This window comes from Candoia aspera, chromosome 7 (assembly GCF_035149785.1).
Source record: "Candoia aspera isolate rCanAsp1 chromosome 7, rCanAsp1.hap2, whole genome shotgun sequence".
Taxonomy (NCBI): Eukaryota; Metazoa; Chordata; class Lepidosauria; order Squamata; family Boidae; genus Candoia; species Candoia aspera.
This window is the reverse complement of record NC_086159.1, coordinates 47,857,998-47,885,561: the sequence shown is the minus strand read 5'-3', so window position 1 is coordinate 47,885,561 and position 27,564 is coordinate 47,857,998. Positions and strand designations below refer to the sequence as shown.

The following is a 27,564-nucleotide window of genomic DNA, read 5'->3' as shown; positions in this document are numbered from 1 at the left end:
TTCCCCTTCCTTTCTGCAGTTTGCTGCAGTTATTTCAAGATCAGTTGATAACTTGCCATGATGGCAATAAGACATGATTTTAATAAAACAATTAGAAGGATAGCCCAGTTTTTTTATTGGTTCCCAAAATCACTGGGCAGCCCAAGAAGGAGACATTTTAAACTTCTCTGGAAAACTTCTGGTAAGTTTCTTTCATTACTTTCTCTGGTGAGAAATTAAATTGCAAACTCATTTGTTCATAATGGAGCTAAAATTCTTTCTATTGAAGTTTTGTTATACTAGCCATTTTAGTGGATAAAAATATCCTCTCTGTCTCAGGTTACTCTAAGTACACATACTGTTTGAATATGGCCGGGGGGAGGGGGTAATTGACTCCTTTCTTTGAGCCAAAACGTCTCTATGTAATATAATAAACTCTTTGAAACTTCTGAAGTTTCAAAAGTGGTCTGCCGTTAGTCTTGGAAAACTGTTAATCAAGAAAAACACATTCCAAGTACCTTCTGTATGTAGGACTGGTTGTGCTGCTGTTTGAATTCTTTTGTAAGTGTGTTACTACTGCATCCAAACCTGGGTTACTGGAAAATCCTAGTAGTTACCTAATCACATGCCTTTCTTTTTTTGTATTAATTCAAAACTGCTTTGCTGGATCAACCATCTGGTCTGTAATAAAAGGGTAAAAAGCTAATGTTGCTTCTTATTAAAACCCAAGATATACTAACTGAAGCTAATGCAAAAGGAGTCATAGAATTAAAAAGTTCTGAGTCATGTATTTGTTTGATTCCTAGAATAGGTCATAGCCCTAACAAAAATCTATTCCTAATTTCACAATCTTCCTTTATGAAATGAGGTAGAAGGAACTTTGCTGCTATTTTTGTTGACACTATTGCTAGACAATTGAATGTCAGTCTTGAACATATTTTATCACTGTATAATGTTTCTATGGGTGATGGCTCTGAAGAGTGGAAAAGAAACTAAATACTATTTTTCATTTCTTTCAGCCTGAAGTATATAGTTCAATGGAGTTTCTTTTATAACTTCATGGTACTCATCTTCACAAAACTAATTCAGTTTGCTGGGATGCAGCTTTAAGTTATTTGGGCTTAGATGGACCACATTTTTTTTTTCTTGCACCCTCCACTGTCTTATTTTTTCCTCTTTCAAAAGGCGATGAATACTCATCTTGTAAATCTGTTGAACACATAGACATTTTTCTCTTGTTTTTGAATGGCTTAGTTATATTTCTGAACTTCTAGGCACTTGAGCACCTGCGTATACTTTTAGAAGGGATTATATCCAAGTATAATTAAAACTGTTAAAGCCAATTCTAAATAATAATTTAAAAAGCACTTCCTGTAATAAACTCCACTTTTCTTGGCAGGACTGCTTTGTATTTTCCATATCCTACTAAAGGTAATGTGCATTATATCTTCCAAAGGACACAGAAGCCAGTTAAAGCCAATTGACATTTTAAAATGTAATGTTTGTTTTTCAGAACCATAAACCAGTAATTATTAAGGAAATGAACTTAATTGTTTTGTTGTCAAGTTGCATGTCAGCACTAGGGGGCAGTAAATAATAAACTAAAGGTGCTATTTATTTTTGATAGTGTAAGTACAATGGTTGCTCTGTTAAGGAAATGCTATTTTTAAACTTCGTTACATCCTGATTAGAAGTATGATAGAAAACAGTTCTGTCAGTTTTTGGAAACCACTATGTGTATAAAACAATACATTCTGAGTAAGAAGAACAAGCATCCATATACTATATTAAGAAATATAAAGATAATTGTCCAATATAATTTTAAGCATTCTTATTTTTTATGAACATCTATATTTCCCCCATCAGCTTAGTTCTCAGGATAGTTTACAAGTGAAAATTAAGTAATTGTAAAATAAAAGATGTAACAAAAGCAATAGCAAATGTAAAGTAGGATAGTTTTGAATAATATAGAAAGTTGATTGTATTAATGGTTAGGTGACTTAGGTATTTCGTTGTTGTATTTTTCCTTTTTAAGCTGTTTGCTGCCCCAAGTCTGCCAGAATTGAGGTGGGTTACAAATATTGTTATATCAATAAGAAGCAATTAGAACAAGTCAGATTTTTTTTAACGAATGGATAAAATAAGGTTTTTGCTTGCTACCAATAAAGATGAGAAGGAGCAAGGTAAAGCTCCCTGAAATAGCACAGAAATGGATAAATTTCTGTGTGATACCAGTATGCTCTCTCATCTCCATAAAAACATGAGCATTGTTTGAGTTGACTGCAAATATTTCATTGTCCATCATTGCCTGATATGCAAAAAGCAAGCATTTGGTTCCAGGAGAGGAGAAGGAAAAAAAGAGTTGTGGGGCTCTAGAATTTTTTTTCCTTATAAAGCCTGACATGGAGGTAGGGATAGTTTGTCTTCTAGACTGATTCCTAGATGTGCAAAATGAAGATACAAAGATAGGATTTAGTAGATTACTGATACCTATATCACCAAATGCATCAAGTTGCTCTGGTATGATCCATGTTACTGCCTGTAATTGTGAAATGTCTGAATAAATATAGGCACCTGTTTCTTCTAAAATAGAGGATGCATAACTTCTTTTGGATCAAAGGCCACATGTGAGTTTAGTGGAAATATTGAGGCCACTGATAGTCTCTAAGGAGGGGGAAGTGGGTGTGATCAAAGAAGAAAGTACAAATGTTCACAGTAAAAATTAATTTTTCTTAAAAATACATTTTTTCATAAATTAACTTCCACCTCATCCACTTTTACTGACTTTAATTAGACTTTAAGTCTTCTAATTTTAAGGTACTGTACATGTTGAAACTTGGTGGCAACTGAAGAAGCGGCTAAGGGTTGCACTGTACTTTTTCAGAGCTGATTCCAATCGGTGATTTGACTTACTAGCATTATAGCATCAGTTATCTCTGTAGCCTGGTGCTGCCGCCCTCCCGAATGTTTGAAGAGTGGGCATTGAATAATATATCAGGGGATCAGATGTGCAAAACTTCAGAGGTAGGCTGTGTCTAGAGGAGCCTAAGGCAGATGTTTATACCAGTTGTAGTGGTTAGCCGGTGTTTAAACACTGCTTTAATCATATTTAGTATTTACCTTAATGCAGATTTATGGGAAAGTAAAACCAGAATTTTACTGCACAAATTTACAAAGGCTAGGACGAAACTAGCAGTTGCTGAATGGCAGCAACAGCATCTGACTGTTTTTATTAGCACCAGCACACTCAATTATCTGATTCTGCTTGGGGAGCATCTGTTACTTGCCTGCCTCGGCAGCCCTGCAGATGTTCTGTGATGGGAACAGCTCTATACAAACAATCAAGCAAAATCAATCTAGAAATGAAGAAAAAACAGGTAACAGGTAAGTGGCAGCTGAAGGTGAACGTTTACAGTTCATTCCAGGAGTATATGGTATATAGGGCTACGATGGCAGTTTTCAGTTTTTTCTCCTAATTCTCCTTGGATTTTAAATACAACATGATCATTCTGTAGGATTAAAATCATACGACATGTTTTGTTACACTGTAGGTATGTCCTAGCATTGCAAAAGTTATGTCTAAAATGAAATAAGTGAATACCAGTTACCATAGCATAGTATTGTTATATTAATTCAATTTCTGAAGGGGCTATTTTCTTTTATTACATGAAGAATTTAATAAAGGTCTAGCATTTTTTGAATTACAGGAAAGTAATCTTCTGTTATCATCCAAATTAATGTATTTCAGGAATGTTTAGGAAAAAAGGTTGAAAAATCACATATGGGTAAAGTTGAAATGAGGTGATTTTTGCAATAAACAGTTTGTATGATAGCTACTGCAGGCTTGCACAATGCAAGTCTTGTAAATCATTGTGCTCTCTCTGCCTATTTCTGCTTGCTTCTCAGAATGCCAAAACCTATATTTGTTGGAAAAAAGTCAGACTTTCTCTGTCTCCTAATACATGGGACAAATTCCCACATCATTGATTTGCACCGCTTTGCCTCTGAGAGCCAAACTACCCATGATAATTTATTTCCTGTGCTTGAAGAAGGAAAGGGTATCAAAATGGAAGCAAATGGTTGAATATGCTGTCATAGCATCCAGTGCCAATCCTAATCACTCCCATGCTATTATTTTTAAAAACAAAACAAAAAAAAGACAAATTAATATATAGTTTAGTCTTCACTGGATCTAGAGATATCTGGTAAATCCAGTTCTTCTGGCCTCCTAAAGCCATCTGTGTGGTACACCTGCATCTTATATTCCTGCCATTGATGTCAACTGCAGGGAAAGTGAAAATCTCATGTGCTATTGCTGCCAATAATTTCAGTGACATAATGTATTGGAAAGATGATGAAATCCTACATTAGATTAATAAGAAAAATGGGGGAAGGGGTCATTGTATCACTAATACAAAGATATTTTGGGCTTGAAATATATATTATTTTGAAGATATTCAAATTAAATTGAATATAAGAATGAAAGCAAATCAAGCGAAACACATTTCTTAATGTTATTCTCTTCCTATTGGGATATAAATAAATAAAAACACTGTTCATTAGTTTTACTTATCAAAATATGTGGGATCACTATAAATAGCACATCAATTAGATGCCAAATAACTGTTTCTTAGCAATGTGCAATGATTATTACAGCGTTTGTGAAGGAAACTTCTCAAGTCTGCTGTGGCTCTGGCTTGCCAAAGTTGCAACATAGAAACTCATAGGAAAGATGGAATATTTATGTGGTAAGATGTATTACTGAATATTTAATTTTCATCCTACATATTAAATAAATAAAGTGGATTCTGATTGATTAAATGGCATAATGAAGCTTACATTTCCAATATTACAAAAAAAAAAGTACTGTTTCTCCAGGAATATTTCTCTTAAAAGCATATTCAACAGGATATTCAATTCTTGTAGAACTAAAATGATTACTTCTGCTCCCAATCCCAAAGAGTCTGTCCATGTATTCAAGCTTTGCACTATCTTCCTAACCTGTGCAATTTCCAGATGTATGGACTTAACTCCCAGAGTTTCCCAGATAGGATGGCCATTGCTGATCATTCTGGGAGTTGAAGTTCCTATGTCAGCCCTTTGGAGTACTGTAGACCAGATCAGTTAGCAGACTCCACTGGAAGACTAGAACTATACTTTATTGAGATAAAACTATAATAACCTTGCAAGTCTGATTATGCTTTACCTCCCCTCCCTCTTATAGCCCAGTGAATCAGGGAGGAGCCAGCCTGAGTCTCTTCTGAATACTATCTTGTTTCCCAAACTTAAGGAATGTTTCAGCCCTCTTTGCTTATGTAACAGTTCTTGCCTATTTCCCTCAAGTTCATCTCGTTGATTCTCTATACAACCTCCTTCGTTAGCCTCAGTCTCTCCCCACCCCCCACCTCCCCCAGTACTCCAGACGCAAGGGGAAATATTTAGGGTCCCCAATTCATTCATTTCCATGCACCAGAGTCATGGAAATGAACTATAGATTCACTCATTTTTTTGGCCATTGGCAGCTCCCTGAATCCTACAACAGCAGTAAAAGAAGTAGGCACTTCCCCAGCACCACCTTCCTGCTGCTTAGGCTGCTCTTCCCCATCCCTTTCTGGTGGCTTCTCCATTCTACCTGGCCTGAAGTAGTTGTAGCTGGAAATCTTCTGTCTCCCCAGGTTGTATCACAGTGTTGTATAGAATTCCCCATGCTGGGAAACAGAGTCTTGTTCCTCTTGGAACCTACAGTTACTGTCCTAACAGCCAGGAAACACGCTGAGACAAGGAACTGGTCTCTAATGTTTATTGCTAGTACATAACAGGAATCCTAACAAACTGAAGAAGCGTGGGAAAAACCCAGACATATAAACCCCAAAGGTTAAGGCGGTCCCGATCTGTGTCTCTTTGAATGGCTGACCAATTCCTCAGTGCTACGCATGCGCTTAACAGTCTGGATGGGAGCCCCCTGCTCGCCATCCTTACTCATGACAGTTACCTTGTAATGATGGTAGGTATGTGGACAAGGCTTTCCTGGGAATTGCAAATGAAACTGGTGTCCAAGACATGGGGTGTGGATGTCTGTTGCAGTTTCCTACAATCTCTCTGACTCTGGATAATCATTCCGATGAATTGGGTACCCTAGATATTTCCCCTTGCATTTGGAGTCTAGAATAGCCTCACTTCATACTCTTCCTACCCTTTTACCACCAGAATAATGGAGGTGGAGTTGTCTTACTCTATAAGCTTCGGGGGGGGGGGCGGTGCCTCCCACACAAGCAGCAATTGATAGAACATAGAATATATCTTCATGGATTCAGAATGAATATGAATAATTATTTTTTTCCTATGGTCACTGACCAGAATTGCAAACAAAAATACATTAAAAATAAAAATAAAGTAAAACCAAAACAAGATAAAATATTACAATTGGTGGTGGGTTGATCAGTGGATAATCAAAGTCTGCCTAATTTTACAGGCAGTAGAACAAAATTTAGCTACATTCAAGGAGACTGAATCATACTGATCTGATAACTGTACATAAAATATCAGAATTTCCCAGATGTTTTACCAAGTAAGGAGTTATAAGGCGGGTCTTTGAGTCTTTATAGAGGGTACAGTTTAGCAGGACATGAACTGTAGTTTCAACAGCCCCGTATCCACAGGGGCACAGCTCATAGGGGACATTTTTATATTGGCCCTCCAAAACTGCTGTGAGGAGAACGTTGAAGTGTGCTAAAGTAAGTGCTCTTCATAATTTGGAAGCAGTTATGTGGTGTAAGTATCTTGCTGGTTTGTAAAAAGGGTCTTGACTGCACAGAAAAACATTCTTAGGTAGAACAGACTGGTCCTGTTGGGCTTCCAGGTCTTTGATATGTTGTTTAAATGCACTGAGTGCATGCTCATAACCCATCATTAAGGACACCTCCCTGGAAAAGCCGAGATGTCAAAGTTTCTGTGAGATTGTCCTGAACCATATTGATTTGTAATCGTAACAGAAGAACAGTAACTTCAACCAATGTGCTGTGATACAGGTCCGTGCATCTGTTTCAACTTCAGATAGCCCTGCCTCCCTCCTTAATACTACATTTGGAATGCAAGAGGCTACATGGAATATAGCCCTTAGGAATTTAGATTGGACCCTTTCAAGAGGAGTAAAGGATGTGTAAGGTCCTAGCTGGGCATGGATTCAGACAATTGTAAGCGGAAGGGCCACTGGGTTTATTTGCTGAACCACTGGGAAGGGGCAAATAAGTCCAGCTTCCTCCATTCCTCCTCCTCCTATCAGATGGAAGACAAAACTTTCATTGAAAGCAACACCCTACATCTGGAAGTTGTCTGGGTTGGAAAAAAACACACTAGTTCATTGACAAAACTTTCTCATTATTCTTGAATTTAAAGTACCAAGTTTTATCTCTGAGAGGTACTGTAAAGAGTGAAACTGAACATGTTCAGGATAGGGTTTTCCAGGCCTCTGAATTATTAAAATTAGAATCTCCAAATCATGAAGTAGGTTTAGGGCTCTGATTTTTTTAAATTAAGCACATGAGACAATATGGTCCTTTAATGAATATTTGCACAATAATACAAGTCTTGATAAATATTCTTGATTAATATTTAAGAATATCACCATTATATCTAAATAATGCACATTTCCCTGTGGTTCTAATATAAACTTCATATATCATTTTATACATGAATGGGCTGGCTTGCATTTAAAATTATGGGACTGCCATAATTTTAAATGCAAGTCAGTCCTATTCACATGTAAAATGGGCTATAGGGTGAGAGAAGATGTGATTTAAAGGGCTAGAATGAAGTGTGAACCTGGAGGTTAAGTCTTATTCTACCGGTAGCTCCACACTAGGTACCCTCTGGGTATTTTTCTTTCAGGGTGGCTCCCTTGAGATAGCTTGGAGCTTGAAATGCTTAGACTTAATACGAATAGCAAAAGATTCACAGTGGACAGTAGGCCAAATCAGAAGCTATATGCTCTTTCCAGGAGGAGGTGTATTTACCTACAAGGAAAAGCTGGGCTACAGATTCATCCATTTGTTTCAACTAATACTTCAAACAGTTTCATACAAGCCTCTATAGAGGCACAACCATTCTAGCCAAAGAAATGCATTTGCAAGAAAAGGCATAGTTTGCAAACATTTAGAATGGATTGCTTCTAAGACAGTTCTATCTTTCTAAGTGCAGAACTGTGCATCACGTGGCAGGAGGCTTAATACTTAGCTGCCCTTATACTGTAACTTAACAAATATAATTAGTGTGTTAGAAGTCTTTTGCACATGTGCAAGCTTAATGTTTTCAGGAAGGAAAGATTGGAAATAAATGCATAGAAGTTTAAAGACTAGAACTTGCTTTATTTGGCTGTTGTTGATTTTCCAGTTATGGAAATCATTGCTGAATACAACAACCTTCATTTTTAAATAGTTGCTATCTAGCTTTTCATCATAACAGCATTATGCTAGTGCTCCAAGGCTGAGTTACAGTTAACAAACACAGCATTATTGGCATATACAGAACAGGGAGATTTATGGAGCAGAGTCGTAGAACAAAATCCATGTTTTTAAGAGCTATGTTGTTGACAGAGTCTTTAAATATTAAAGGGCCCAAGATACTGCCCTATTTAACCCCTTTTGAATGGGAATGGAAGCTGTTGGGCCACTGCTGTGTATTCAGTTGCCATACCCATACGTGTTATCATGGAGCAGGAGCAGCAGCAGCAGCTGATGAAGGCAACAATCAATTGATACGGCTGCAAGCTTCCTCCATAGTTTATCATAGAAATTGAGTCAACAGCTGCTTCAGATCAATGAAGGCAACAGGGAGAGAACCTCATGGGAGCTGGAATATTTTTGGGCCCAGTGGTGTCGGGGGACCCTGATCAGCAGTTAAACCCCCTGCGTTACCACCCAATCAAAGAGGACTTGATAGGTATTGCTGATTTCTGATTGCTGGAATTTTAGCCAAATTTCTCTTCCTGCTGCAGAATAAGCAGATAACTTGTAGTCTTGAATTACAAAATTTCATTTTCCTGAATAGTTTCACAGCTTGATAACATGAAACATCTTAAATTCATTTGACTTTATCTACCATTTAGGAATACGAACTATAAATAATATATTTAACTCTCCTTTACTTTTAAACTAAGTTGGCATTTACCCATGAAAAAACTATGTTCAGTTAAGCCATAATTACCACAGTCCTATTTTAGGCTAGAACTGTGCCTCTCCTACTCTGGTACTGATTGGATTTCCATGAACAAGGAGCATGCAGGAGCATTGATAGCCTAGGACTACCAAGACGGGCTACAAAAGACCAGACAACCGCTTGATACTATCAAAGAGAGATTTCTCTGCTTCCACATAGTGATTATCTGGATTCTTGCATCCCAGCCCTACACCTACAGCACTGAGTAAAATTATATAACAAGTCTAGAGGCAAATGCTCCCAATGTGGAGAAGCATTTCACTAAGCCTACCACTTCATCAAACCAGTCCATACTCCAGGAAATAAAGCCAGACTACTTACTTGAGGGAATGATATAAAAGGCAAAACTGAAGTACTTTGGCCACATAATGAGAAGACAGGATACCCTGGAGAAGATGTTGATGCTAGGGAAAGTGGAAGGCAAAAGAAAAAGGGGCCAACCAAGGGCAAGATGGATGGTTGACATTCTAGAGGTGACAGATTTGACCTTGGGGAGCTGGGGGTGGTGATGACCAACAGGAAGCTCTGGCATGGGCTGGTCTATGAAGTCACAAAGAGTCGGAAGCAACTGAACAAATAAACAACAAAACCACTTCCTCTTCTCAAGGAGTGTCTGAATATGGAAGACTATAGTAGTTCTAGAAGTATAAAAGGCTTCAACTAGTCTTAGAACTTTGTTGGAACAATTTACTCACTTGGATCTTTCTGTGATGCTATAATTGTGGATATTTCATTCCTTGATTTCCCTGGCTCTTATCAAGATTGGAATGGCTCTGTAACGTCATTCATGGAAGAGAGTGTCAGGCTCTGCCTGAGACCCAATAAAAACACAGACGCTAGAGTAGACTTAGGTTCTGGTTTTATTTGGGAATAGAATGCATGCCCTTAGAAAGCTGAGAGTGAGGAGAGCGCGCTGGAACAGGATTTAAATAGCCCGCGCCGGTCAGCGCTCCACCCCACCTTACCCTAGGTGCGCCCCACGAGTCCCAACAGTTGGTCCTTGCCAGGTGAGAGGTCGTCCAGCCCCCTGCGCCCCGGGCATCGCCTTCCTGTGCGGTGATGATCCATTGCTGCGGCTCCAGGTGACAGCTGCTAAACCCAATTGGGAGTCAGAAAGCACAGTCCCTATGACGTCGGAGATAGGCTCCGCGTCCTGGGGTAGTCGGGAGAGTGCATCTGCCAGGAAATTCCTTTTTCCTGGGATGAACTTCAGCTGGAATTTGAACCGGCTGAAAAACTGAGCCCAGCGTATCTGCTTGGGACTGAGGCGCCGGGGCATACGGAGCGCCTCGAGGTTGCGGTGGTCTGTCCAGACCTCAAAAGGGCAAGTCGCCCCTTCCAAAAGGTGACGCCAAGCCTCCAGTGCTGCTTTAACCGCAAATGCCTCTTTCTCCCACACGTGCCAGCGCCTCTCTGTCTCAGAAAATTTCTGGGAGCGATAGGCGCAGGGCTTCAGGATTCCAGCGGAATCCTTTTGTAGTAGGATAGCCCCAATTGAAAAGTCGGAGGTGTCAGCCTGCACAACAAAAGGCCGTTCGGGGTCGGGGTGGGACAGGATTGGCTCCGCTGTGAACAGCGCTTTCAGCCTGTCGAAAGCAGTTTGACAGTCGAGAGTCCAATTAAGTACAGCCCCTGGGTTTTTGACCTTGCGCATCTCCCCACAGTCAAAGCGGAGGATTTCTCCCTTGCTGGCGTCTGGTAGAACCCGTCCTCGAATGTTATCGAATGGGTCCTCCAATTAATGTAGGGGTTGTGGCGGGTTATCCAGGGGATCCCCAACACCACTATGGGCTTGCCTACCGGGGTGACCACAAAGTCTATGGTCTCCTTATGGGTGCCCATTTTCAGGGTGACCTTCCTTGTACCCTGGGTGGCCGGTCCCCCCCTTGCCGTGGAGCCATCGAGTTGCTGAAAGATCAGTGGCTTTGGGAGGGGGAAGCAGGGTAGGTTTAATGTGGCGGCAATGTCCGAGTGGATCAGGTTTCTGGAGCACCCAGAGTCCACCAAAGTTCCGACCGCGATGGCTTTGGGGCTGTAGGTCAGTTTGATTTCCCCTGCCAGGATGGGACAATCCCCACTCACCCTGGGGGTGTCGCGCCCATTCTTCACCACCTGCCCGGCAGTGCTGCTTAGGGCAGGTGGAAGGCATTTCCCGCCGGCTGCTCCTGGTCATCCAACACGTCCCCTGCGAGGTAGGCGTCCTCTTCCTCGTCCGGGGTCGCTAGCACTCCTGTCAGCCGTCTGGGAGGGTTGGGTGTCTTGTGCGGTGCCTTCTGCGTTGGTCTGGGTGGGCGATCTGTCATTCTGGCCTCGAGGCATTCAGCTGCCCGGTGGCCCGTCTTCCCACACCTGACATATTGCCCGCGGGCAAACCAACGTTGTTGCTCTGCGTCCCATGTCGAGCCCAACTGTGGAACTGGCCCTTTCCCGCTGGGAGGGGGTCTGTCTTTCTCGGTCGCTAGCATGAGGTGCGCTGGGCGTGCTCAGCCTTCCCGGCAAGACAGATCCACTCATGCAGGGAGTCTGGATCGTCTCTGTATAGTGCCCATTTCAACACCTCACAGTTGAGGCCATCCTTGAACATGTCGATCAAGGTGGCCTCAGACCATTCCGGGATTTTCCCCACTAGGACCTTAAATTCAAGGGCGTAGTCCGCCAGGGGGTCTTCGAAGTACCGCTTTAGAGCGGCTAGGAAGGTATGGAAGGTAGCCAGGGCTGGGGCTCCAGACTCTGACATCTGGACGTACCAGTCCGCAGCCCTGCCCTTGAGTTTTGTGGCCACCGCCAAGATTTTGGCCCCTTCCGTTGCAAAGCAATGTCCATATTGCATCATGTAGTTCGTGGTGTTCGTCACGAAGAATGACAGGTTCGTAGGGTCTCCGTCAAATTTCACGGGGAAGTCCTTGGCGAACCCCCCAGGTTGCGAGACCCCCACCTGTGGGTGACTAGGGATGACCACGGGGCCCTGAGAAAGAGTCCCGTGCTTGGCCTCTTCCTCTCGGGGTTGTCGATAGGGTGGGTGAGGTGCCACGATCCCCCCCTACCCCCTGTACAGTAGCAGTCTTTGTGAGCTTGCTCATCACCGATGCCATGGACTGGAGCATGTGTTCCAGGGCTTGTACCTTGGACTCCAGGGCTCTGAACCTGTCGGGTGTGACAGGGTCGTCCATCCTCGGTGCTGCTGGTTGCTGCCTGATCGGCAGTCCTGTGACTTCCGTCTCGGGCGTTTGAGGGTAGTGGAGTCTTCAGGTGGTGTAGGATGTCCCGGCCGGGGTCCCGTTACGCCGTCCCAAGTGAAGACTTGTTGGCTCCCGATTTCCTCTTCCATCGGGGCTCTCCACTCCGGGCTGGAGCTCCAGGTTTGGAACTGGGGTGCGGTGTGGGCAGGGAGGGAGCCCATGTCCCCCCTCGGGTGCACCGACTCCAGAAGCTGTCTGGTTGTCTCTCCCACGTGCGTTGCATCTTTCGCGCCTCCGGTCTGAAGCGCCGACTCCATGGTCGTCCCTGGTTCCGTCATCGCCAGTGTTCTCTCCCACGGAAAAATTTTCTGGTGGAGACCGGCGAGGTTCGTTTTAAATGACTCTCAGCTTTGTGTCAGGCTCTGCCTGAGACCCAATAAAAACACAGACGCTAGAGTAGACTTAGGTTCTGGTTTTATTTGGGAATAGAATGCATGCCCTTAGAAAGCTGAGAGTGAGGGGAGCGCGCCAGAACGGGATTTAAATAGCCCGCGCCGGTCAGCGCTCCACCCCACCTTACCCCAGGTGCGCCCCACAAGTCCCAACAGTTGGTCCTTGCCAGGTGAGAGGTCGTCCAGCCCCCTGTGCCCTGGGCATTGCCTTGATCGCCTTCCTGTGCGGTGATGATCCATTGCCGGGCGATCAGGCTTCTAATTTCTCGAAAGCCCGGGCGCGCCCTTCTGAACCTCGCCTGTTCAGTTGTTATTCAATTTCATGTCAGTTTCCTTTTATTGTTGATTCCTGGGCTGCCGGACTCGGTCATTACATAGTTTCCTTAAACCCCTTACTTCTTTTTGTGTTTTTCTATTGCCCTTGCCTTATCAGCTCAGGACCCATATCCCTGTATTGTCATGCGAGCTGTTGCGATGTCACAAACATCGCAGCGGTGATCATGACACAGAGTCCCTTCGCTATATAGCAGATAAATATTTTCTGTTAAGGAAGGGAGGAGCAGCTTCACTCAGTGGGGCTCCTAAAATTAGAATGTTGTGGTTTTTGCTGTGTTTTTCTGACTTGTACTGTACTTTGGTAAGGGGACCTATTAAACAATAATATTATAAATAGACTCACGATGAAGAGATTTGAATATCTCTTTAAGGTTACTCAATGGGGTCTGCACAATCTGCAGGCTAAAATGTGGTTGGCTAGTTTGTGGCTTTGGATGTGGTACAGCCTTGGACAATTGACTGGAAGAAATGGGCTAAGACTCCATTCCTCAGACTAACAGCCTTTGACTGGTTAGAGTGGTAGTATATTTCTAGAGGTATGATTGGATTAGTGGCTGACAGGGTGAAGTGGGTTGTGCAATTCTTGTTTAAGAAGATGAGCATTTGAGTTGAAGTCACAGTAAGTGATGGTAAGGGTCCTGCAATGATTGCATTAAAAGAATATAAACATCTTCTGTTTGTTTTTTAGATTGTAAATGCACATGTGATTCTCACTGCCGAGACTTAGTACACCTGGACTGTCAGCAAAATGGAAAACTGATGGATTGCAGCTCTGCATGTGACAATTCAGTTGATGCTGATAATGGAACGGTATTACTATTTATTCTTACAGATTTTATTCCTTCTAATTGTCAGTTATATAAGTATAAAGGGGAGAAATTTTGAGATGAAGCTTTTACTAGACCCCAGATTTGTTAATTTATTGTACTAACTTTTGTTACAATAAAACATAGAATTTGGTGATATAATAAATGGATGACAGACTGATCAAGTATCTGCAGGCATACTCAAGTAAGTTACTCTTACAGTTTTCTCTGTGTAGGACAACTGCAGATAATTATACTCAGAATCACAATATAAAATATTTGTAGTGATTATGAGCACTCATTGTTAAATTACAATTGGCCAAATATTTAATATACATTTTTGTAATACAGCAGTTTGTCATTGCCTTTTTACAGGATGATTTTTGTTTACCTCCCAGCCTAACCTACAGTCTTAAGATTTTCTGGGAGTCTCCCATCCAAATACAATCAGGTCCACCTCTATGCAGCTTTTTTGAGATCAGTCAATATAATTTATGTGCTTCTACCTACTGTGACATAGTATAGTATGAAGTTGCAATTGTTATTAGTTGTACCTAACTTAAACTGAAGAGTAGCAGTAGTATGTGTTCTGATTGATTGTTGATTGACTGATAGTTTGTGTTGCATTTCTTTGTTAGGTATATGTTGTTACTGTATTGTGGCTATGTTTGCAGAACTTGCTAGATTAGTCCAGAATGGAGTTACAGAGTATGCAGTTCATTGTATTCTTGGAATGTCACCATTGTTTTAGCCTATTTGTGCGAACCAGGCCAACATTTTAAGTAAAATGTATATGGCTTATTGGTTTGAACATAGGATGCTACGTGAATACAACAGTTATGCTTGGTTAAACCTAGATTAAGGTTTAGCATATTGTGTAATCCCAAACAGATAGTTAATATTATATTTTTAAAAAAATCTCTCTGCTTCTCTGTTAAATATTTTTTTGTTGTACCTTGGCTACTGGAGAAGCTGAGGATACTGGGCATTATATCACTCTATTTTAATGTGTTTAATTGTGTCAAATCATCAAAAAAGGAAAACTTCACAAAGCATTTTAGTCTGTTACTCTTTCACAAAGGGTTAAATAAACCATATTCTTTGGAATCCTCATGTTGCTGCTTCAGAGGTAGCTCATGATCATCTATATGTGTACATGCACAAAATACTTTTCCTCTTGGACCATCAGTAAAGTGAAACAGCTGTATGCACACACATACAACCAGGAAGAACTGTCATAGCACCCATGCATGCTTTCCAAAGTGTGTAGCTTCATTAATGCTTTGAGAAGAGGATACTTTGCCACTGCTCACACACTTTGTGAAACATCCCTTTCAAACACTTGGAATAGTACTACTTTTAATTAGGCTGGTGCCATCAAATCATGTTTGACTGCATGGATAAATGTTTGACTGTTAACCTTTCTGGCTAGTCTTTAGCAGAACCTTGTTGCTCTTCCAAGGATATTCCAGTAATATCTTCCGTCCCGTCCATCAATTTTAACTATTTTTTTTACCCTTCTTTGCTTTCCCTCAACCTTGCACAATATAGTTGTATTTTCCAGTCCATCATCAATTTCTATCACAAGATAGAATGCCCAAAGGATGTGAGTTTCTGCTTGCTATTTATGTCCTCAAGAGAGTAGTCAGTCTTTATCTGGTCCAGGACTGATTAGATCGTTCTTCCTTCAGTCCATTGGACTCTTAACCATTTCCAAATCCATTAATCAAAGACAACAACAGTATCTTCTTTCTCTTGCTTTTTCTTTAGTATTCACTTTTTATAGCTAGACATTATCACTGTAAGACATTACCTTCACTATTGGGATCTTTATTGTGACAGAAAAATCCTTATCCTTAATTATTTTGCCTCTGTTATTGCCTTTCTCCTTGGAATTAATTTCCTCTTTCCTTTTCTAGCACATTGCCCATCTTTCTCTATTCTTGAGCCCAAGAAAATAAAACTATCCTATTGTTTCTTCACTGTCAACTTTAAGTTGTTGCCTTACTCTGGCTCCTATCCTGAATCAGTCTTTTTCTCCAAATTCAGTTCTTACAGTAGCTTCTTGTTTACTGCAAATATTCCACAGAAAAATAATCAAGTTCTGACACTCCCATTAAGCAGAATGTTTTTCACTTTCTGGCATCAGCTACAAAGGCTAAGGCAAAGGTAGAACTCTTGTATTCTCTTGCTGTCTGCATTATCGGTCTCTTGGGTTAGCCATCTGGCCTAGTAGGCCTTGGCCTTTTCTGAAGCCTGCCTGCTCATCTAGCATTTCTCTTTAAATATATGATTTTATTCTTATTTGTAAGATTTTACAAAACTGCTTGAGTGAGGGATATGTGCAAGAGTTTGGGAATTTGCTCATTCCTTGTACAGTATTTTTCTTCTTTGGTATCAGCATATAAGCTGATCTTTTCCGGTAACTAGGCCACACATTCTTGTGCCAGATTTGTTGACACAGAATTGTTGACACTTAACTTCTGTTCTCCTGCAGCATTAAACGGTTACATGGGTATTTCACCTGTGCCTAATGCTTTCCTATTTGGTACGCAATCTGTTCCTGTTGTTCCTCATTTTTAGTGGAATCTGTTCCTAAATGCAGTATGTTTGTAGAAATGTTTCTGCCACTTTAAAGTATTTGTTCTAAAGTGTTTCACTGTATCTTTCCATCTTCACTTTAACAAGATCTCACAGTAACAAGTAGATACCACGAAAAGCAAGCAGACAATGGCAGTGTTAAAACCACCATAAAAGTTCATATTCAGATTAGAAACAGGTGGATATGGAATATCCTATAAATTAATTCTTTAAAAAATCATGTTTACAGTTTAGTTGTCTTAATAACAGGATAGATAGAAAGCACTAAACTTGAAATCTGTTATTTGTAACCTTTATGTGTCTGTTTGTGTGCATCTCTGTGTGCATCTGTGTATTTTATTGTCCAGTTTATAGTAGGTAAAGGTAAAGGTTTCCCTTGACATAAAGTCCAGTCGAATCCGACTCTAGGGGGCGGTGCTCATCTCCGTTTCTAAGCCTTGGAGCCGGCGTTGTCATAGACACTTCCGGGTCATGTGGCCAGCATGACGACTCGGAACGCCGTTACCTTCCCGCTGAAGCGGTACCTATTGATCTACTCACATTTGCATGTTTTCGAACTGCTAGGTGAGCAGGAGCTGGGATTAACAACGGGAGCTCACCCCGCCGCGCGGTTTCGAACCGCCGACCTTCCGATCGACAGCTCAGCGGTTTAACCCGCAGCGCCACTGCGTCCCCCAGTTTATAGTATTAAGCTCTATATGATTGGGTCTTTAGCCTTTTAGGCATTTTTACATGGAGAGTATCTCTTAGCAACATGTCTCAAAGATAGGGCTATTAGATTTAGCTTTCAAAAATTTGGACAACCACTAGATTGGGATAAAGGGATACAGAAAGCTCTCCTCCTCCTCTTCCTCCTTCCCCTCTTGCTTTTTTGTTTATTAGATTGACAGGTACAGTCAAAGCAGAAACAAGGGGAAAATAAAAATGACAAAAAGGAGATTTACAAACATTGTAAAATTGAGTTAAAAAAATCAAAATGACATTGATATAAATCTACATCCTAGAATATCTTATATCCATTTAAAGTTTTAGATCCTCTTAAAATAAAGTCAGTATTAAGAAAACTCAACTCTTTGCTGCCATCTAGTGCTGGCTGAGATGTTTGCAGCCCAGATCTGAAAGCCTCTCTATCATAGGTAATTCTATGTGTCATGCTTTAAGTGAAACATAAAATGGATCTGTATCTTCACAGGAAAACGGTTTGCTATGCCCAACTCTGTGAATAATAATCTAAACATGGAAAGCAACAAACACTTGGTGTTGGTGAGGAAAATAACTGAGTCATACATTAAATCCTCCCTCAAAAATATCCTACCAACCACAGGGCTTCTCCTACAACTGTAAAGTGAATTATTGCCATGAATTGTGGGTTTTTTTGTGAGCAACTAACATCCACTGAAGTTTTTAATATAAACATTGGAATAGATCAGTGTTTCTCAATCTCAGCAACTATAAGGTGTGTGGACTTTAACTCCCAGAATTCCCCAGTCAACATGCTGCTTGGGGAATTCTGGGAGTTGAACTCCATACATCTAAAAGGTTGCTGAAGTTGAGAAACACTGAAATAGATAATGCAGAATAATATAGCATACACACCAAGTCTTCTATGGATACATAACAAAATATTTACCATGTTAAGTGAGAGAATCTCCTTTGCCATTTAAGATTGCCATAGCAAACAAAGCCACAGAGTAGGAAATCTGGGCAGAATAATCTAATAACAGAAACACTGCCTTATCCACATCAGAATATAACTGGCAGAAACCCAATGCCTTATTAAGGAAATTTTTTTACAGAAATGAATATAAAGAAGAAGAAAAAAAGAACATGGCAGATTTTAAATCTGGAACTCATCACAAATCTGGAACTCGTCATAAATACATTTTTATTTACATATTTAAATATATTTATTTATTTAAATACTCATCATAAATTTTTGTGCCAGCAGAATTTAGCAGTATCTCTCATCAATCACTGGTGAATTTGAAATCTTAAGGCTATGAAAATTTGATATAAGATAGGCAAAGTTGCATTAACACGTTCTCTGATTCTTTGTTTTCAGTCTATCATACTATCAAATGAATCTAGAGACCATAATATATCTTCTGTTTGTTTCAGTAAATATTTCCTTTTCAAAAGTGCAGTTTTTGAACATTTTAATTTTTGCGCAGCTTGGTGGTCAATATTTGGATTCTGTACCATTTACAAGTTGTGGAGAAATATTTATTGACCATTTAGCAGGTGTTGTGTATTTGTTCCGCTCTAGAAACAAGGAAAGGAAACAGGGTGGGATGAGGGGCAGAGAGTTAAAATACTCCTCCCCTTTTTGACAATAACTTTTCAGGACCAAATATATATGAACTACTTGATCTGGGACATACTATTTGGGTTCCTTCAGGTACTGCTGCTGTTGCTATGGGATTAAAAAAAAAACATTCTTCAAAACAAGGCACTTTTGTTTTGCTCTTCATAATTTCAGACTACTTCTTTGTCTGCTTTTTCTCTTGATTCTGTTCTTCATTTATAGCAACAGGAGGCAATTTTTTTTTATCCCTCCCTTTCTTTCCCTTGATTTTAAGAGATAAGGTGGGAGGGGGATGCCTGATCAGAGCCTGCAAACAGCGTCTGTCTTTTTTCATTTTCTGTATCTAAGCTGCTCCAGAACCATTTTTGGATGAAGAGAAGAAAAATAATGCAATCAATCAATAGTAGGCCAAACCCTGGTCTCTTGTTCTTTGCCTTCCATGGTTGGTAATATTTAACAGGTAGAATTGACTGAGTTAAATACATATAATGGAATAGAATTATGTCCATCATTTTGGAAGAGACAATAATCTGGTCTCTCCAGAGCCTGAGGTTTTAGATAAATACTGACTTAGTAGTCAGTAAGTCAAGGCTAGGTCGTCCGAAGTAGGTGGTGATGGCTGAACAATTACAGTCCATCCATCAGTTTCTTTTTTAAAAAATGCTTAGGTGTCCAAAAGATAGCATATAAATTTGGTTAAGTTCTAGTTTTAAATCCATTGGTGTTCATATACCAGAATGTTCCAATTTATTATTTCATGCTTCTTTAAGTTCTTGAATATCTGTTTTAACACTCCAGGCTCAATATCTACCTTGCCACTAGAGAATAACTTGGAGGCACTTATGAAGTCCTACTAGTTTCATTGTTTCTTTCTTTGTATATCAAACTGCTGTGACTGTTGTCCAGGGATCTGGAGTGTGATACCAGCAGTATGGTAATGATGCTCAGCTATGTTTTTCCATGCTTTCTGAATTAGGAGAGTGTCATGCGCTGCCTACCTCTGAATAACACTCAGACACTGGTTCGCGGATCAGGCTCTGGTTTATTTGCAGGGCAGGTACAGCGTCGGTAGAAAAAAGCTGAGAGTGACAGGAGCGCGCCGGTGCGGGGTTTAAATACCCCGCGCCGGTCAGCGCCCCCTCGCTCACGGTCACGTCACCCCCCTTTGTCCAATACATTGCCCTGCCGGTGGGTGAGGGTTTCCGGGATCGCCCATCATCAGGTTTCCCATTCCTCTGCTGATTGCTTTCAGCTGGGCGATCCCCGTTGTATTGCCGCTGATGGCTTGGGTGTGCTCCGTGATCCGTTTAGCTATTGTTTGTTGGCCGTTAGTCGTTGTGGGTTGATGGCTACTTATCTTGTACCCCTTCACCTATTTCCTTGCCATTGTCATGTGTGCCATTGCGCTGATGACTTTAGCTCAACGGCACTCATGACAGAGAGGCTCTGCAGGGATCATACATGTGCCTGGAGGTGATGGACTGGAGGTGTTATGGGTAGATGGATCTCCATTCTGTAATTAATAAAACAGTCTGGAAGATAATTTAGAGATCTCCTTGCTATCACAAAAAGCAGGAGTACTAATAACACTGATTACTGTAGTCTTAATTGGGTCACCTGTGAAACTATCTCTGGTTTCAGTCACCATAACCTAATAAAGTCACAATTGGATTTTTACTGCAAAGAATACTGTGTTTAGAAAACTTGTGCAATGTGCAGCTGCAAGGTTGTGATAGTGATCTTCAAAGTATTACTCTGGCTGCCTGTAAGCTCCAGGCCTCAAAACTGTACTGTATGCACCATTCTGAGTAACTATTGACTGAACTTTTCCCTGTACTAGCCAATGAGCTGTAAAATCAGAAAAAGAGGCTCTCCTGGATAATCTATCTGAAGAGCCCTTTCAGTACCAGCAGGCAAGAGTGACTCCCTAGGAAGTCCCGCCTGCCTGCCACTGACATGTTGTAAGCAAAACTTGGGTATTTGAAAGATAACTTGCCCTTGGGAATTTGTTGCATGGAGTTTATGTCTACAATATAATGCATTTCCTTTGGTTTATAGTTGGATGTTTTATTATTTATTTACGTGTCAAATTTCTAAGGCCGCTCAACTCCAGAATGACTTTGCGTGATGTGCAATATTAAAAACAGTTGAAAACTTCATAGCAAAAGAACAGTAGATATCCAAGAGAAGTAATGAAATGGTCAGGTAGTAGTGCTACCTAATTTTTTTATTGTGTTGTACACCACTCTGAGGAGCCTCGTGTGGTGCAGAGTGGTAGGCTGCAGTATGGCAACCGAAACTCTCCCCACGACCCGAGTTCGATCTCTCTGGTAGCTGGCTCAGGTCAACTCAGCCTTCCATCCTCCCAAGGTCGGTAAAATGAGCACCCAGCTTGTTGGGGAAGGTGACGACTAGGGAAGGCAATGGCAAACCACCCCGCTCTAGTCTGCCAAGAAAACATACTGAAAGCGGCATCCCCCCAAAGGGTCAGATATGACTCGGTGCTTGCACAGGGGACCTTTCACCTTACACCACACACCACTCTGTGTTCCTTTGGAAGGAAGAATGGTGTAAATATATTATGAGCCTCTATATGTTTTTTAAGAGTATAATATTTTAATAATATTGTGTGTTGAAAAGTGCATTGACTTTGGGAGCAGGCAAGTGCCTTTCTGTCATGTGGATTGCCTGCAGATGAAAGAGGTTGTGCCTTCTTCTACGTACCCAGAAGAATGACTTGTTGACAACTGACTTTATTGATGCAAGGGATGCTGAGCTTGGCTTCCATAAACAATTTTTATGTCTTAAGAGTAGCTTGGCACTTGCCCATTTGATTGTCAGTATTTTATGAAAAGGTCCAATAGGTTATGCTACAGCAGCGTTTTTAGAATTAACATTTCCTGATAATGCTCCATTTTACATTGCATTTTTGTTTCCTTTAACACATCTGCCATTTAGGCTATAACATAAAAAAAACCCTCACCTCTACAATTAACCATGTAAATCCCCATTCAGTAGGTAATTTAAAACTGCAAACCTATCTCAACTTTCTTAGGAATGCTTCTGAGTAACCATATATAATATTGTCTTTAACTGTAAAGTTGAGACTATAATCATAAGTGCTGGGCGGAAAAAAGACTGTTGGGAGATCACATTCTCTTGGGGCAGCATGTTGGCTGGGGAGAAATCAGCTGGAAAAAGGTCAGGGAGAACCGTTTTTCTTCCTGCCCTCCTTTCTTCTCTCTTCGTGCTCACTTACCCTCTCTCTTCCCATCTTCCTTCCAGCCCAGGGTTCTGCCAAGTGAGAAAGAAATCTCTTCTTCTAAAACATTGATTTAATAGCACGTGAAAGTGCTCCCCAAAATAGAATGAGGGTCCCACATTATCCATTATTGTCATGGGGGTGAGGCCTGGGACATGAGTATTTTAGCTGTAAACCTTTTGTTTACAGTGCTGTAAAGAGAAGCATGCAGGCACTATTCTGCTAATTTCTGGTAAGATATACCCTTGCTTCTGTCCAGTGTCTAGACAATAAGTTGGCAAGATACTGGAATCACTGACAAGCAATAGACATTTATTTTAACATATCTTAAATGATTTTGCAATGATATGTTAAGGTAAATCCTGAACATTAAACTTATTTTAATACTTTCATGTAAGTTATGGCTGTTGGACACTGATTCACTCCTTCATGTATATCCTTAAGCACCCTGACCCCAACACAAAGTGTCTCACTGACTACAGCCGTGATCAATCTACCCTTTCTGCTGAAATCCAAGGAAATTAATAATGAGGGAAAATACAGACAAAGTGAAGCTTAAGGTAGACAAGATGGTGGTTCCTGGAAGTCAGAAGTCTGATTGGAGAATGAAGATTTAACATGTCTTATTTTTCTTCAGAGTCTAAGGCTGAAATCTGCAATTCAGCCATACTCTTAGATTAAGATGTTCAGTTTTCAGGAGTTTTTTTTTTTTTTGCAGCTAAGGTTAGTGCCTTCAGCAAAGGATCGTTACCTTGTCGTGGTGCTGGAGCTTGAGCACCTCAGTGATGCCATGAGCTAAACCGTAAAGGACCACCCAAGACGGGAAGGTCGTGACAGAGAGGTCAGACTAAATGCGATCCCTGGGGAAGGTAATGGCAACCCACCCCAGTATTCTTGCCGTGAAAACTAAATGGATCAGTACAACCAGAGATATGTCGGTATACCATCAGAAAATGAGACCTCCAGGTCGGAAGATGGTCAAAATGCTACTGGGGAGGAACAGAGGATGAGTTCAACTAGCCCCAGATGTGATGACGCAGCTAGCTCAAAGCCGAAAGGACGGCTAGTGGCCGACGGTGCTGGTGGTGAACGGCGAATCCGATGTTCTAAGGATCAACACACCATTGGAACCTGGAATGTCAGATCTATGAGCCAGGGCAAATTGGATGTGGTTATTGGTGAGATGTCAAGGTTAAAGATAGACATTTTGGGTGTCAGTGAACTGAAATGGACTGGAATGGGCCACTTCACATCAAATGACCACCAGATCTACTACTGTGGACAAGAGGACCACAGAAGAAATGGAGTAGCCTTCATAATGAATAGCAAAGTGGCTAAAGCAGTGCTTGGATACAATCCAAAAAACGATAGAATGATCTCAATTCGAATTCAGGGCAAGCCATCTAACATCACAATGATCCAAATATACGCCCCAACCACAGATGCTGAAGAAACTGAAGTAGAGCAGTTCTATGAGGATCTGCAGCACCTACTGGACAACACACCTAAAAGAGATGTTATCTTCATCACGGGAGACTGGAATGCTAAGGTGGGCAGTCAAATGACACCTGGAATTACAGGTAAGCATAGCCTGGGAGAACAAAACGAAGCAAGACATAGGCTGATAGAATTTTGCCAAGACAACTCACTCTGCATAACAAACACTCTTTTCCAACAACCTAAGAGATGGCTTTATACATGGACTTCACCAGATGGACAACACCGAAATCAGATTGACTACATCCTTTGCAGCCAAAGGTGGCGGACATCTATACAGTCGGTAAAAACAAGACCTGGAGCTGACTGTAGTTCAGATCACGAACTTCTTATTGCACAATTTAGGATCAGACTAAAGAGATTAGGGAAGACCCACAGATCAGCTAGATATGAGCTCACTAATATTCCTAAGGAATATGCAGTGGAGGTGAAGAATCGATTTAAGGGACTGGACTCAGTAGATAGGGTCCTGGAAGAACTATGGACAGAAGTTTGCAACATTCTTCAGGAGGCGGCAACAAAATACATCCCAAAGAAAGAGAAAACCAAGAAGGCAAAACGGCTGTCTGCTAAGACAGTAGAAGTAGCCCAAGAAAGAAGGAAAGCAAAAGGCAACAGTGATATGGGGAGATATGCCCAATTAAATGCAAAATTCCAGAGGTTAGCCAGAAGAGATAAGGAATTATTTTTAAACAAGCAATGTGTGGAAGTGGAAGAAGACAATAGAATAGGAAGGACAAGAGACCTCTTCCAGAAAATTAGAAACATCGGAGGTAAATTCCAGGCAAAAATGTGTATGATCAAAAACAAAGATGGCAAGGACCTAACAGAAGAAGAAGAGATCAAGAAAAGGTGGCAAGAATATACAGAAGACCTGTATAGGAAGGATAACAATATCGGGGATAGCTTTGACGGTGTGGTCAGTGAGCTAGAGCCAGACATCCTGAAGAGTGAGGTTGAATGGGCCTTAAGAAGCATTGCTAATAAGAAGGCAGTAGGAGACGACGGCATCCCAGCTGAACTGTTCAAAATCTTGCAAGATGATGCTGTCAAGGTAATGCATGCTATATGCCAGCAAATTTGGAAAACACAAGAATGGCCATCAAATTGGAAAAAATCAACTTATAGCCCCATACCAAAAAAGGAAGACACTACAGAATGTTCAAACTATCGAACAGTGGCACTCATTTCACATGCCAGTAAGGTAATGCTCAAGATCCTGCAAGGTAGACTTCAGCAATTCATGGAGCGAGAATTGCCAGATGTACAAGCTGGGTTTAGAAAAGGCAGAGGAACTAGGGACCAAATTGCCAATATCTGCTGGATAATGGAAAAAGCCAGGGAGTTTCAGAAAAACATCTATTTCTGTTTGATTGACTATTCTAAAGCCTTTGACTGTGTGGACCATAACAAATTGTGGCAAGTTCTTAGTGGTATGCGGATACCAAGTCATCTTGTCTGCCTCCTGAAGAATCTGTATAACGGCCAAGTAGCAACGGTAAGAACAGACCACAGAACAACGGACTGGTTTAAGATTGGGAAAGGAGTACGGCAGGGCTGTATACTCTCACCCTACCTATTCAACTTGTACGCAGAACACATCATGCGACATGCTGGGCTTGAGGAATCCAAGGCTGGAGTTAAAATCGCTGGAAGAAACATTAACAATCTCAGATATGCAGATGATACCACTTTGATGCCTGAAAGCGAAGAGGAACTGAGGAGCCTTATGATGAAGGTGAAAGAAGAAAGTGCAAAAGCTGGCTTGCAGCTAAACCTCAAAAAAACCAAGATTATGGCAACCAGCTTGATTGATAACTGGCAAATAGAGGGAGAAAATGTAGAAGCAGGGAAGGACTTTGTATTTCTAGGTGCGAAGATTACTGCAGATGCTGACTGCAGTCAGGAAATCAGAAGACGCTTAATCCTTGGGAGAAGAGCAATGACCAATCTCGATAAAATAGTTAAGAGCAGAGACATCACGCTGACAACAAAGGCCCGCATAGTTAAAGCAATGGTGTTCCCTGTAGTAACATATGGCTGCGAGAGCTGGACCATAAGGAAGGCTGAGAGAAGGAAGATCGATGCTTTTGAACTGTGGTGTTGGAGGAAAATTCTGCGAGTGCCTTGGACTGCAAGAAGATCAAAGCAGTCCATCCTCCAGGAAATCAAGCCAGACTGCTCACTTGAGGGAATGATATTAAAGGCAAAACTGAAATACTTTGGCCACATAATGAGAAGACAGGACAGCCTGGAGAAGATGCTGATGCTAGGGAGAGTGGAGGGCAAAAGGAAGAGGGGCCGACCAAAGGCAAGGTGGACAGATGATATTCTAGAGGTGACGGACTTGTCCCTGGGGGAGCTGGGGGTGTTCATGATCGACAGGAAGCTCTGACGTGGGCTGGTCCATGAAGTCACGAAGAGTCGGAAGCGACTAAATGAATAAACAACAACAAAGGTCAGTGCAGCAACTGCTCCTGTTCCTGGAGATGTCAGAAGCTGTAGCCATAAAAGCCATGATCATGTCCCACTGGGGTCACTGTAATATACAATTTGTAGGACAACTTTTGAAAATTCTTCAGAAATATTGGCTTTTCCAGAAAGACTATTTATTGGGAATGATTATAAGAAACAAATGATTTCTTTTCACAGCAATTTGACTGATTACCAATCTGTTTCTAGGCAGAATTCAAACTACAAATTATGACTGATACAGCCCCACTCAATATGAGACTAAGCTAACTGAAAGATGTTTTCTGCCTTATAAATGTGCCTGAAGTTTAATGACTTTGTCAGTTTAAAGGCATTTTTTCTGGAAATACTAGTTTTCTTATTAATTTTTCCAAGGATTTGGAATACTTGTACAGGTTATGCTCCTTTTGGGTTATATTTTGGCCAAATGTTGGCATTCAGATAATGTTTTAGTAGTTAATCGAATTTGATTGCTGAAATAAGATTTAATTAGGTTTTGTCTAGTTTGGGATTTGCAGTATGAGAGCAGAAATGACAGTGTCTGAGGTGGCACACTAGCTTCCTATTCCACTTTGGCACTACAGATCAGATGGTGGTGATGGCAGTGGCTGTTTTCAGTGGTTTTATAAAATTGTCCTTTAAAATATTTAATTAATGTGTATAATCTGTATATTTATCTGTTTTATTCTTGGCATTGTTACTGTCTTAAGCCAGAAAGACAGGATATATATGTAACCCCAAAAAACAAAAGAAAACGTTGATAAATAAGTACAGTAAGCATTTATTGTTCCATAGAAATGAGTTCTGCAAGCAGTGTTTGTTTTCTACTGCAAATTTGGGGATTTACCATTTTCCAAAGGTTCCCAGGAGAGGAAAATGTGTTTTTGGCAATAGCTCATTAGTAAATTTTGGCAGTGTGTTTGTTATATCTACTTCCAGCAATTATTTCTATCCCTGACATTCATGCCTTGTCTGCCTTCCTTCATTCTGACTGTTTGGCCTCATTAAATTTAAAAGTGCTGAGCTGACAAGGGCAGAATCTTCTCATAATGATATAAATCCTTGTATAGAAGTTCCATTTGGGGAAAAAAAGTGAAACAAAACATCCCCATGTACCTTTTGAGCTATTTCAAAATGGATGTGTCCGCTGTGTATATAGACATGTGTCATTTGCTGAAGATGTAAAGAATTAATGGGAGAAATGTATCCTTGAAAGCATGAGAAACACAGTAGATATGTGCCAGAAAGAAAGATGCTGTAAATATCTGCTAGGTAGGATAAATCAGCACTTCAGGATTTAATATTCAGGTTTAAGACATAAAAGAACCTGTATGACACCAGGCACTAAAATGCACAACATTGACAAAAATTACCTTTGTTATTTATGTAATGTCTGAAGTAATATGTTAATAATTACTCTTTCTGTGACTGATATCTTGCAATCCAGGTTATAACAGGCTAA

General features: G+C 40.9%; 1 protein-coding gene across 1 annotated transcript in view; it reads left to right on the top strand.

Annotated features, from left to right (window-relative positions):
* Positions 1–60: 60 nt before the first annotated feature.
* The window catches only part of RASSF3 (Ras association domain family member 3), a 62,292-nt gene continuing 34,788 nt past the window's right edge, over positions 61–27,564 (top strand). The window contains exons 1-3 of the mRNA XM_063309249.1: positions 61–181; positions 13,848–13,969; positions 19,467–19,469. Of these exons, the coding sequence (XP_063165319.1) occupies positions 61–181; positions 13,848–13,969; positions 19,467–19,469 (246 nt within the window). The remainder of the gene's footprint in view (positions 182–13,847; positions 13,970–19,466; positions 19,470–27,564) is intronic.